This window comes from Pimephales promelas, chromosome 20, assembly GCF_988280905.1.
Source record: "Pimephales promelas chromosome 20, fPimPro1.hap1.1, whole genome shotgun sequence".
Classification (NCBI taxonomy): Eukaryota; Metazoa; Chordata; class Actinopteri; order Cypriniformes; family Leuciscidae; genus Pimephales; species Pimephales promelas.
The window spans coordinates 17,613,895-17,626,661 of NC_142788.1; the positions used below are offsets into that span (position 1 = coordinate 17,613,895).

Below are 12,767 nucleotides of genomic sequence, written 5' to 3' on the forward strand. Positions count from 1 at the left end.
TGAAGTCCACGTTGATTGTCCCAAGAATGGAGAGATTTTATCTGCTTGAGTATTCGGGGGTCTTGTCCACAAGACCATTATCTTTTGCTTGCCATAAATTAACCACGCCCTCAGCGTCATACATTCTCATGTTCAAGTTTTACCATAGAGTTTTTCATTCTGGCTATTTTTTTTATTATTGTCAGATACCTACTGTTTCATAATATCTATACAACTGTTTGTCTATGTCCATTAGCCCTGGCGACTGCGCTGGATATTGGACTGTCCAACTGGAGCTTCCTTTTCATCACTATTAGTTTGTAAGCATGTCGTTTATTATTTCCTGCTAAAAAAATATCCCTTAACCCTAAGTACTACAGACACAGACAATCAAACATTTTGTAGATATTCTTAGTCTTAGATGTGCAATCATATTGTTTTATTACATATTTGATTCTGATTGTTCGGTCATTTGATTGTGCAGACAAATATTTTGTGTAATGACCATTACCATTCTAAAAATGTATGAATCAATATATATTAGTGTTGTTTCTGACAATCAGTTTTCGACCGTTTTCTCGTAGGACATTTTTTTCTCACAAAATCGGGTAATTTAAAATAAATATTAATGTCTTCTTCATTTATTCATATTTTTAGTATTAAGTAGTTATATGATTAACGAGGAAATGTATATCCACCGGGTAACTAAATGTGTGTTGAGCGTCATGACAGCGGTAATTCCGCTCCGATGTTGCATTTCTTTTAGAATCCAAACAGATTTTTAAGCACAGTTGCCAGCTTTGTAAATGGTTACATAGACAAATTGGGCATCACTAAATGACTGAACATCACGCACTACCAGACATTCAAGTCATTCCAAATGAAACAAACTCACGCACAAACATGTGTCTCATGTATGACAATGAAAACTATTATGTGATCTCAAATCGACTCAAAATATTGAACTTTTTTTTTTTTTGTTTTCACCTGAATGGATGGGATCAAACTCTGAAGCTAAAAAACGTTGTGTAGTTTATTCCAGCCTTAACTTGTTTGCAATTCTTGACCTGTGGTGTACTGGTGTTTGCTTCAGGAAATGCAAGTTAATTAAAACTACTTGGGATTTTTGGGTTTCCTATAGGTACACCATGACCAAGTCTTCAGCTGTTCTCTTCATTCTCTTTTTCTCCCTGGTCTTCAAACTCGAGGAGCCGGTAAGTGTGCTTATACACTTGATTCTTGAAGAAGTAAAGAAACGGAAGCTATCGTTCAAAAGAAGCTATCTTTACTTCAGACACATTAAACATACGTTTTGCATACAAGTTTGCATCAAGATGCAGCAATGTGCTGTATTTCAGACATTTGAAGACTAGTACACATGTAAAAAGTCCATCTGCCATTTTTCTTTTAAGTGAGCATTTTTATCAGGCTCCATGTTTAGTTTCAGTACAGGTTTAATGGCAATAAAACGGTTATTAGTCAGTTATTGAAATGCCTTATTTTTAAAAATGTCACAATTAAAAAAAAAAAAATCCTTAAAAAGAGCGTTCACTCTTTTTTGAAATGTCAAAAAAGAGGTTTTGCATCTGAAGTCATCATTTTTGTTTGTTTGGCTATTCTCTGCCCATATAATCATTTATAATCAGAGCATTTTACCACCCAGTGTGTTTTTCTTTTTATATTTATCTGCATTTGGCAAGCCCAGTAGTAGTCATTTAATCGAGCCTGCAGAGTTGCTCCAAGCCTAATTATACAGCTGTATACCTAAAGAAAAAAGTGTCTGTACTTTTTCCCCTGAAAAAGAATCCCTTTGAATTTTTAATTTTATGGAGCTCTTGGCTGTGTGAGCCATTTGGTTCACACCTTTACAGACACAAATTAAGATGATTGCATCTGAGGGTTTGAAATTAATTTTTTTTAATATTCACCACCCAATTTGTTTACTAAATGGAGGGGTGCGGGTATGACACCACTTTGTAGGCCAACCGGCAGTTAGCATCATACTGGTTCCCTTTTAAGAGCACAGTTATAAGCATAATGATGTTTTAAACACAGACTGTGCTAATGATGTCGTAGAATAAAACGTGAAAATGTCTTGAGCTTGTTCACCACCCTGACAAGAACGTTGGTCTCCTCAGCTGTGAACCGCTCCTGGTAAATTCAACAATCCGCCATGCAACTTGCGCACATGCTCTTAAAGGGTTTGTTGGATGACACTCTGATTGGTTTATTTCACATTACGCCCAAACCACACCTATGAATAATGAAGCTATTTCAGACCAACCCCTTTTAAACTTTTCGGGTGCAAGAGTCATTTATCCCGCCGGTAAAATAGCAATAGCGCTCACAAGACCCACACACAGAGTTACTTGCGCTTGATACTTGCGTTTCAGATCGTTAAAATAGAGCCCCAAATGTATTTGCAACAGTCGCTTTGTAGCATCCGGTGTGGTGCAGCCTGCCAAATGTCATGTCCGGTGTAAAGGGTGACCACTATTTGCTTGACAATCCTGAAAATCCTGTGAGTGCCAGTCACAGAACCAGCCAAAACTGTTTATTAGGGATGGTTTAAAATGTTATAATTTCCAGCTAATGTAATTCAGTCTTTACATAGATCAAAAGTAGTAAATTTTGTGCTCTTTTGAACCCAACAGAACCCATTCCTGATCCTGGTGGTGTTGCTGATAGCCAGTGGTCTGTTCATGTTCACTCTCAAGTCAACTCAGTTTAACCTGGAGGGTTTCCTAATGGTCCTGTTGGCCTCTTTTATCGGAGGGATCCGCTGGACTCTCACTCAAGTGCTCATGCAGAAAGCAGAACTTGGTAAGTTGGTTTGAGGAGAACATTGAAAGTCTCTGTTGAGATCACTGAACTGTTAGCATGTTGTTATGACCTGTGTTTGGTCTGTACAGGCCGTATGGTGAAGTGGTGAATTCTCATGACTCTTATGTCCTACTCTTTGCCACACAGGGCTTCAGAACCCCATAGACACCATGTACCATCTACAGCCCCTCATGTTCCTGAGCCTCTTTCCTCTGTTTCTTCTCAATGAGGGTCAGTCAGACACCAGTCTTTTTTCCTTCAGTCTTTCCTAAGGGTTATCTCACAAAGAAATGTCATGGTTGTATTTCACCTCAAAATAGAAAATAACTTATTATGTTATTGTAATGAGCAAAAACCTCATTCTGTCTCTAAACCTTTTTTTTTTAGATAAAATCATCATCACAGAGTTTCTGTTTCATAGTTCATCCTTGCACAAATTAAGGTCCTAAATTTAAAAAGTCATGGCATTAAATGTTGCATGCATTGCAAAGCAAATATATGTTCCTCAGTATTTTTTACCTAAACATCTTTAAATCAAGATACATTTACTTTACCAGAATTAAGCGAGTTTTTGCTTCAAACAAGAACAAATGTCTGTCAATGAGATACGAATTAAAAATATGAATATGAATAAAAATATGAAAGAATGAATCAAAAATGAGTTACCTTAAAATTAAGTTGATTTTTCTGAGCCCATTGGTAGATATTTGTACTTGTTTTAATCATAAACTCCATAACATATAATCAATTTAACAGAAAACAAAATAAGAAATAATGCATCTCCAGTAAATGCATCTTGATTTAGGAATCATTAGACATTTGCACTGGAAAACAAGATAAAAATCCTGAAGATGAACATCACTTTTTTGCGTTGTGTTCAGAAGGCACAGATTTAGTTTTTCCATATTCTAGTGGTTCGGAGCAGAGTGATTCAATTTCAAGCTACTACTTTTGTATAATGAATTAAAAAGCAATGGACATCTGGATATCCTAGACATTTACATTTAGAGAACAAATTGACCTATTGGGTTCCCGTCAATTTATTCCTTACATTTTCTTTACTTGGTCTTAAAATGTTCTTCAAAAACACTTCATGAACCTTGCAGAAACCATGATCTTAGATTCAGTGCAACTAATATTACCATAACATATACTTATAGTTATACTTTACAATTTACTTATCATGTATTTTCCCCCTCTGAAATGAAATTCACAAATACATGGTCTATCTTAATGGTTGTAAAATACGTTTCAACTACGTCATTCAATATATAACTTATATTTCTCTTGGGGTTTTTGCCATTTGCTATGTTTTTTGCTTACCAGTGCATTTGTGTCTCTGGTAACGTGTTGCTTGCCTGTTTCTTCATCTTGTCATTCATGAGTAGGACTGAGTGTGAGCACCACAGAGAAGCTCTTCAGGGTCAGTGAGCTCTCACATCTGCTCTACACTCTTGTGACTCTGTCTGTGGGTGGCATGCTGGCATTTGGTCTGGGCTTTTCCGAGTTCCTGCTGGTGTCCCGCACGTCCAGCCTCACGCTATCCATTGCTGGTATTTTTAAGGTGAGAATACATCTAAAGGATTTTCCAATATGCTTTTGCACACGATTAAGTAATATAAAAAGCTGCAGAAGCTCTTTGCTTCTTCATCTTAATGGCCGGTTTCCCATTAGCTCTGCTAGGTTTTAAAGCCTTCATTAGACTTAAACCATTCATTTTCTTCACAAAGACATTCTCTCTGTCTCTCTGTAGGAGGTGTGCACTCTACTGCTGGCAGTGGAGTTCACGGGGGATAAAATTAGCACAGTGAACTGGTTGGGCTTTGTTGTGTGTCTCTCTGGCATAACACTGCATATTAGCCTCAAAACATTTTATAACAAAGGTAAGAAAAACAATCCTAATTCTGATTATGCATGCAGATGTTTGTGCAATGCAATGATTCATACTAGCTTTTAAGTATAATGCTAAAGGCAACTTTAAGTTGCAATGAAATGGAAGTAGCAACAAATGTAATATCTGCATAGTTTTACAGTGTTGGTAAATGTTTCAACAATGCATCAAGAAATTTTTCATTACTTCTAAATAAGGATGTTTTTTGGTGTAGAAATCTTGATAACATTATAAGTGGACCTCAGAGAACATTATAAAATTAAAGAAAATTCAGTTCATGACCCCTTTAACCATTTTGAAAACCATTTTCTCATTTCTGTAATGTAATTTTAAGAGAGACATATAGCCAGTACGGGACCTCTTCTGGCATGATTGTATACATTGCTGTTGTACATGTACTGTACATGTTAAAGGGTTAGTTCACCCAAAAATGAAAATTAAGTCATTAATTACTCACCCCCATGCTGTACCAACCCCGTAAGACCTTCGTTCATCTTCGGAACACAAATGAAGATATTTTTGATTAAATTTGAGAGCTGTATAACTACCACATAGACTTCCGGGACTGGCTCTTGACGGCCCAGAAAGTCAATGAAGAAAATGTTTAAATATTCCATGTGACTACAGTGGCTCAACTATAAGTTTATCAAGCGACGAGAATACTTTTTGTGCGAAAAAACAAACAAAAATAACGACTTTATTCGACTTTTCCTTTTCTTCCTTGTTGGCCTGAAACGAGACTTCCATACGATTTCCACGACGCATGCGCGAGAACTGAACTGAAGTAGTGTAAGGAGATCGCAATTCTCGCGCATGCGTCGTGGAAATCTAAGGAAGTCTCGTTTCAGGCCAACAAGGAAGAAAAGGAAAAGTCGAATAAAGTCGTTATTTTTGTTTGCTTTTTCGCACAAAAAGTATTCTCGTCGCTTGATAAACTTATAGTTGAGCCACTGTAGTCACATGGAATATTTAAACATTTTCTTCATTGACTTTCTGGGCCGTCAAGAGCCAGTCCCGGAAGTCTATGTGGTAGTTATACAGCTCTCAAATTTAATCAAAAATATCTTCATTTGTGTTCCGAAGATGAACGAAGGTCTTACGGGGTTGGTACAGCATGGGGGTGAGTAATTAATGACTTAATTTTCATTTTTGGGTGAACTAACCCTTTAATTAAGATGGGCTCCTCAGAACAGTTTTAGTCATAAAATGGATTCTCAGAAATGAACAGCAGAACCTTATACTGGGTTTAGACTACAGAATATTTTGTCTGTTATAAAAGTCACTGTCAGCTTTTTTGAAATGTAGCCTAGTCACCAGGTTGCTGAAGCGTCTCCCCTATCGTTCATCTTTTTTCAGTCTGTCGTCATGGTTGTCCCTCGGGGAAACATCATGAAGGCAGAAGTACTGCCATAGCCCCACGAATCTTTCCTTCATTGCACAAATACTATCGTCTCTTTCGTTTGGCATGTTTGAAAGCTGAGGAAACCGAAAAATAATTGAACATGCTAGTCTTTCCGTTGTGAAGCATCGCAGCAACTATGACCCACTATACAAGATAAAATGATCAATTTTTGCATACCCCACATACTGATCATGCCAAAATCAGGCTAAAATCGTGTTGTCTGAACCATGCATTAGAAAGTTTCTGGCTTCTGGAAGAAGAAAATGCTCAAAGATTATTTTTGAAACACTAATTGTTTTGTTTTTATCTGTATATCTCTGTCTTTTCATAGGAAATGGCCCCATGGTGAGACAACTACCTGTCAGAGACAACCCAGACCTTGAGCTTCCACTTCTGCAAACAAAAGACGACTATTGTGAAGACACAAATGACGAAGAGGAGCATGAGATTCTTTACTAGTTTGAGAAAGACATGAATGTCCTAAATATACTCGTGGAATGTTCTGCTTTAGGCTCATATCATTGGTCACATTGACCACAGGTACTGAACAAGCCTCGGATATGTTCTGAATGAGCACGAGAAGAGACTATAGAGCTGATGTACGGGGGTACATTTGTGTTGTCTGTCTCTCCGTGAAACCGAGAGGACACTATGCTCTTGGGAAGACGGGACTCTTAAAAGCCACTGGGTGATTACAAAGATAGTTCACCCAAACAGTTCACTTCTGTCATCATTTACTTACCCTCTTGTCATTTCAAACCTGTATGACTTTTCTCCTGTGGAACACAAAAGGAGATGTTTTTACATAGAATGAAAGTGGATGGGGACCATGGACTATCAAGCTCAAAAAATTGTAAATCCATATGCATTGTGTGTAATATCCCAAAGGCCCCTGAAGCTGTATGATAGACATTCTGCAAATAAATAATTAATTTAGCCCTTGAAGAAAAAGTCACACATGTTTTGGAAGACACTAGGGTGAGTAAATTAGACTATTTTAATTTATAGGTAATACCTTTAAAACTGATGTGGCATCAATCACAGCACAGGACCAATCTCCTAGTGGCCTTACACATTTGTTTAAATGACTATAAAGAATTTATTTTACTAAATATAAATTCTGTTTCAGTTGCCCACAATAATGATTTCACTAATTATGACACAGAATGTGATTTTTTTTTTTTAATAAAATGAACTTTGATTTCTTCTATCATGTATTCCTTCCCCTTTAACTTTCCAAAGGCAGCTTTATGAATTGCATTTACTTCAACTTTGAGCAAATTTTATCAACTCTTAGAGAGGGAGGCAGAATTCAGCAAAGTAGATTATATAGCCAAATTAGATTTGTTTGGAGTTCTCATGCAGATAGAGGGATGTCTAGTAATTCATGAACCTGATTAAGTTCATTGAGTTTGTTTAGTGGATTAATCATGAAGTCAAAGGGCCTGTTCAGTTCCAAATCAGTTTTTTCAAGAGATGGAAATGAATTCGCTTAAGTGGAAGTATGCTTCGGTCTCGCGCACATCTGCATGTGCAGCCCAAGTAAACATGAATTATTTTGAAACTTTATGCAACACACTCATTTACATTCAGCACCTTATGGATGCGTTACTGACTTTTTTTTTAGGAATATCTGTGTTCAAAGCTTAAAGTCTAACTTGGTAAAAGACTGGTGCAGTTTCCATCACTAGTCCCCTCTGATTGTTACTGCCAAAAATGTGGTCTTCAGACAAAGAGTTTTTACCTGACAGTTCCATTATTAGAGCAGTAGGGCAAGACAGGGGTATAGTTGTAATAGTTTTTGCTCCAGCATCTGTAACTCAATGATTTTATGAGCTTGAGTGCTCAAACTTTTACATTTGTTTCCTACAAAAGGCACCTGTTCAAACCTCTGTAAGAACATCGCAGCCCTTATGAATTGATGTCAAATGGTGTGCCTTTGTTACTATCCACACCACTAGGTTTACTGAGGTTTTAGGTTGACCACAGCTCAAATAAACAAATACATTTTCTGTTTGACTGTGCATGTGTCTGTAAATGAGTATATTAGAACAAACTTCCTTAGCGGCTTTTATCCTTAATGAATACTCGACTAGTGTACCTGTAAAGAATAGAGTTGCCAAATGGCTGCATATACAAGCAACAAAAAAGTTTTCATTGCCTGAGGTATCAGAATCCTCACCACTGGCTTTCAACATTGGCGTCGCAACTGATCTGACTGACCTGAAACCTCATAAAAAAAAATAAATAAATAAAAAAAAAACACTGGCAGGGACACATCTATCTGTCTTTCTTTTCCACTGTGTCTATGCATTCGTTAAAATCTTAAAAATAAATGTTTTTATTTGTATGTAAGGGCTTTTAAAGGTGTACCCCACCCCTGTCAGCCAATGGTTTGAAATTGGCAGGTTAAAAATGAAATCACAGAGAACTACAATTTGTTATAATACAAGTCATATGATTTTATCAGCAAAAGTACTAAAAATAAAGTTTTATTCAAAATTGGTATATTATTATATTATCTAAAAATCTGTTGTGTCATTAAACCCCATCATTGTTGGGGAGGTCTCTCTCTCTCTCTCAAGCTTTGCAGAACAGCTGATACAGTAGGCCTACCACCCTGAGTATGTATATTCCCCGCCTTCATATTACTAGAGGAGAGTACTGCACCCGTATCAGATTTCACACCTAACCCAAACGAAGTAGAGACATAAACGGGAGCGAATGGGAAGTAAGTGACCGGGACTCAATGTGTTAACATCCCATACTGTGGAATGCGTCAGGTACACGCTTCATCTTCAGGTACACTACTTTATTTACAATAGACCCTTATCAGAGTCATATATGTGTGTGTCTGTTTCCCAATGCTTTGCTGTTTTAAAATTAAAAGTTGAATTCGCTTTGACTTGCTGTAATTGCTTCTAGTGGTTCAGTTATCTAACTGAGTTGAGCACGAGCAGTATTCTATCTAAGTCATATAAGTTAATGTTAATGTTTGAGTTAAAGATAAAGACAGTAGACCACCTAGTAATGCGTTCTTCATGTGGGCTGCTAGGTTTCAAAATGCGCTTAGTTAGCGGTAATAGCTTTCGACAGCTCACTTTAGGTGTGGTATCACAACAGATTCGGAGCTTTAAAGTTCCCCATATCATCTGTTTCTATTGTATTCAGTACAACAAGTCAATGCATGTAAATGCCGTCTTATTATGGCCCAAAGCAGTTGAAATAGGTGCCTAATAATTGTACTTCTCACACATAATATTTGTGTGAATCAGACCAGCATTAGCCTACTGAAAAGATTTGCTGCTCTATCCATTGATTTTTTTTTTTTTGGACAGGTGGGATTTTAATGAGTCGGTTCACTTGCTGAATAAATGCTTTACATTAAGGTTTGCAGAAATGTCTGGTTATAAATATATAACAGGTGTTCAGCTTTCCCTCCCTCTTCTTGTAATTGTCTTCAATGGGCCTGTAATGACCACTTCTGGTGCAGCCTTTTTTTTTTGTAAATGTACCATCTCTTTCTGCCTCTCTTTCTTATTGTTTAGGAGGGCATATTTAAAGCTGTGTTACATTAAAGGGTTTGGAATACTCTCTCTATGCAACTTCATCAGAGAACATCAGCTTTACGGTGCTGTTTATGTTATTATGATCACCTCGCTTTGATGTTTATTTGAAGTGAATGAAATTTACACTCATTTTTTCGAATTGCTCACAGTGACTATTTTCCCACAGGTCTTTATTTGATACCAGCTCAATCATGACGGCCCACATATCTCTTCTCGTCCTCCAAGAGCGAACGACAATCACCCTGTTGACGGTTCTCCTTCTGCTGGTTTTTGAAGTTCATACCCAAGGTTATATATTGCCTTTTATATACCAATATACACAATATTACAATTCTAGTTGATGTTGGGATTAGGAATTATTTTGCATGTTGTGATTGATAACAGAAAAATATCTGAGGGACTATCAGTGGCTTACTATTTGGTCTAAATATGAAAAGTGAAGCATGGAAAACTAAAATCAAAGGTAATCTAAATGTAAGTATAAGGGGAAAGGGTCATCCACAATAAAAAATAAAAAACGGTTTGTGTCGCTGCTGCACCTCCAGAAGAAGTGAGTGTAACGTTTTATAAACCTTTATATTAATCTTTTCACTTCACGATGAATGCGGCTAAGGTTTACTATTTTCTATGTGTGACGTTCTCAATATTGTTCATTGTAACGCGTTATAGTTATTGTGTTAATACAAACTGTGTACATATACATCAGCAAACATGTTAGCGTTCGTATCTCATTACTCTACCCTGCCAGTAACGTTACATACAAAGATAGATCAAAGTGACATAATGTTAACTAACCATTCAGAAACATCCTGTTCGAGCCTTAATTGTCGAACTTCTTTGCGGCTGTCATCTTGTTCCGGGTCCGACTGCGGTTCAAACTGATTAGGTTGCACAGATGTGTCCTCAGAGACTCCCGCTGCCATTCTTTTTCCAAGGAAACACTCCATGTTTGTTGTGTCAAAACGCCCCACAGAACGGAGAGGCGGGTTGAGAAATGCTCATTATCATTTAAAAACACATGCACTTAAACGGTCTTCTCGTTATTATATCTCTAGCTGTATGATATATCATAAACAGAAGAATTTTCCTTACCGTATGCTGCTCTACATGTCATTCATCTCCATCAAATCATTCTTTTTTGTTTTTGCTCTTCTGATGGTTTTCAGCTTTCTCTTTCAGCAAATTTTATATTTGTATGGTGTGTAGCGATTTGACCCAGCACAAACACAACGCTATTCTTTGTGAAAGATGGATAAAAAAGCACACAGGAAACAAAAACCTTGAAAACATTATAAACGACCCGGCCAAATCACAGAGATGCCGATTCACACGGGACTAAATTATCATAGGACCTTGGTGTGCGGGGAAATATAGTAGGTCATTTGCGGGGAAATTTACTTTACAAATTACAGCCTTGGCCGATTCAGATCACAGACACCAGGTACTAATCCAGTGCGAATAGGGCTTAACACTTAAAATTCTGCAGTGCCTGTATGTTTCTTTCTGTTTTTTTATGCACGTCTCTGCATCCTTGAAAATGTTCCGAATTTAAGAGCCATGGATGATTACTGTTGCTTTGTGCTTCCATAATTAGATGTCCTCTTTTCTAACAAAAATGCAAGGCCTGTGCACTTCAAAATGAAATAAAGGGTCAAGTAGCACTGTAGCATGCATGCCCACAAAATAACAATCCACATATAGCTCTTTTTGTGGGGCAGGAATACATTTGCTTGTTCATTGATTCAAAAGTCAAGTGTATAATTTTATAATGTTAATGTTTCTTACATGTTAGTTATATTCTTAACCGTTAATTCAGATATAAAAAAAGGAAATATAATATCATATGTTTGTTTCATTCATAAAAGGGATCTAATAATCTAATGGGACAGAATTTACAACCCTCAAAACAATGAAAACCTATAACAGGCCAAAATCGAATGACACTGAATCTGAACTCTGTCTAAATTGTAACTTTCCACAAGGAAAGGAAATTTCTGGTTAGCAGCACACCAGAATAGAATAGTGTTTAGAATGCAGAATTCCTGCCCGAGGCCCTTGTGCAACATTGCGGAATTTTAGGACAACTTCCCTTCGCTCTTGGTGGACGTTGCTACATTTGGGAAAGAAATTTGCCTTAAAATGCTTGGAATAATTTATGTCCTTTCTAGCCCTCTTGTTATCTCTGTCTTCTCTAGAGAATACATGCTGTGCGTGTGATTTCCACACTGTTTTTGTCTGAGCATTTGGCCGCACATTTGTTGACTTCTGGGTTGGTGGTGCTGCTGTGTGTGTCGGCCAGAAAGCTTAATTTTGCCTCTGATCCACTGCCAGTTAATGCAGAGCGTGGATATTTATTTGTTGCCACTGTAAAAATGTTGTTACCTTAAGGAGTTATTTCTATCAAATTTTACCCATAAATCTGATATGTATTTGTGTTCTCTAATGCAGTTGATTAGCTATCTTTAATAATAATGTTAAGAAAAAAATCTTTTACTTGAATTAAGCCTTTTCATTTCGACATGACCTCACAAAGCATATTATTTATACCTAAAAATATATAAAAAATATGTTGTTTTTTTCTGACATATTTTTATTGAATTTTACAACACATTTAACATATAGTAAGAACATAACATACACTTAATACACACATACAACCCCTCCACATACATTGCTTTATATCACACACTCCTGTTGAGCATTAAGCATACAACTTCACACATCTATAGCCTCTTCAATATCTCCTTATTTAACAAATCTCAAGAACATCTCCTAAATTTTGTCAAATTCAGGATCAGGGCAGTATACTTACTTATACTTATATAATATGCTTGATCAGTGTATTATATAATTGGGTAATTCGCCCTTTACTGAAACAGTCTTTTGAATTGAATTGAATTTTTTTTTACAGTGCATGTGTAACATTCACCATTTCCCTGATTTTATTCCCCCGTCATAATCCGGAGCTTAAAGACACTACAGTAAGAGGGGACAAAGATCGTCATGTTTTTGGGGTCAGATCCATTGTAAAACTTGTCTGGGCTATGACGTTACATGCATGCATCCCCTTCAGGGTGACCTTCAACCCCACCGAAAAGCAGAT

General features: G+C 36.9%; 1 protein-coding gene across 3 annotated transcripts in view; it reads left to right on the plus strand.

Annotated features, from left to right (window-relative positions):
- The window catches only part of col20a1 (collagen type XX alpha 1 chain), a 36,323-nt gene that overhangs the window by 557 nt on the left and 22,999 nt on the right, over positions 1 to 12,767 (plus strand). The window contains exons 3-10 of one of the 3 annotated variants that reach the window (XM_089124309.1): positions 236 to 299; positions 1,121 to 1,193; positions 2,634 to 2,802; positions 2,950 to 3,033; positions 4,191 to 4,366; positions 4,556 to 4,685; positions 8,067 to 8,073; positions 9,831 to 9,952. In XM_089124309.1, the coding sequence (XP_088980435.1) occupies positions 236 to 299; positions 1,121 to 1,193; positions 2,634 to 2,802; positions 2,950 to 3,033; positions 4,191 to 4,366; positions 4,556 to 4,685; positions 8,067 to 8,073; positions 9,831 to 9,952 (825 nt within the window). Of the gene's footprint in view, positions 1 to 235; positions 300 to 1,120; positions 1,194 to 2,633; positions 2,803 to 2,949; positions 3,034 to 4,190; positions 4,367 to 4,555; positions 4,686 to 6,426; positions 7,306 to 8,066; positions 8,074 to 8,743; positions 8,898 to 9,830; positions 9,953 to 12,767 lie in introns of those variants that run through there. The other 2 variants (XM_089124308.1, XM_039651545.2) reach the window with 2 other exon arrangements.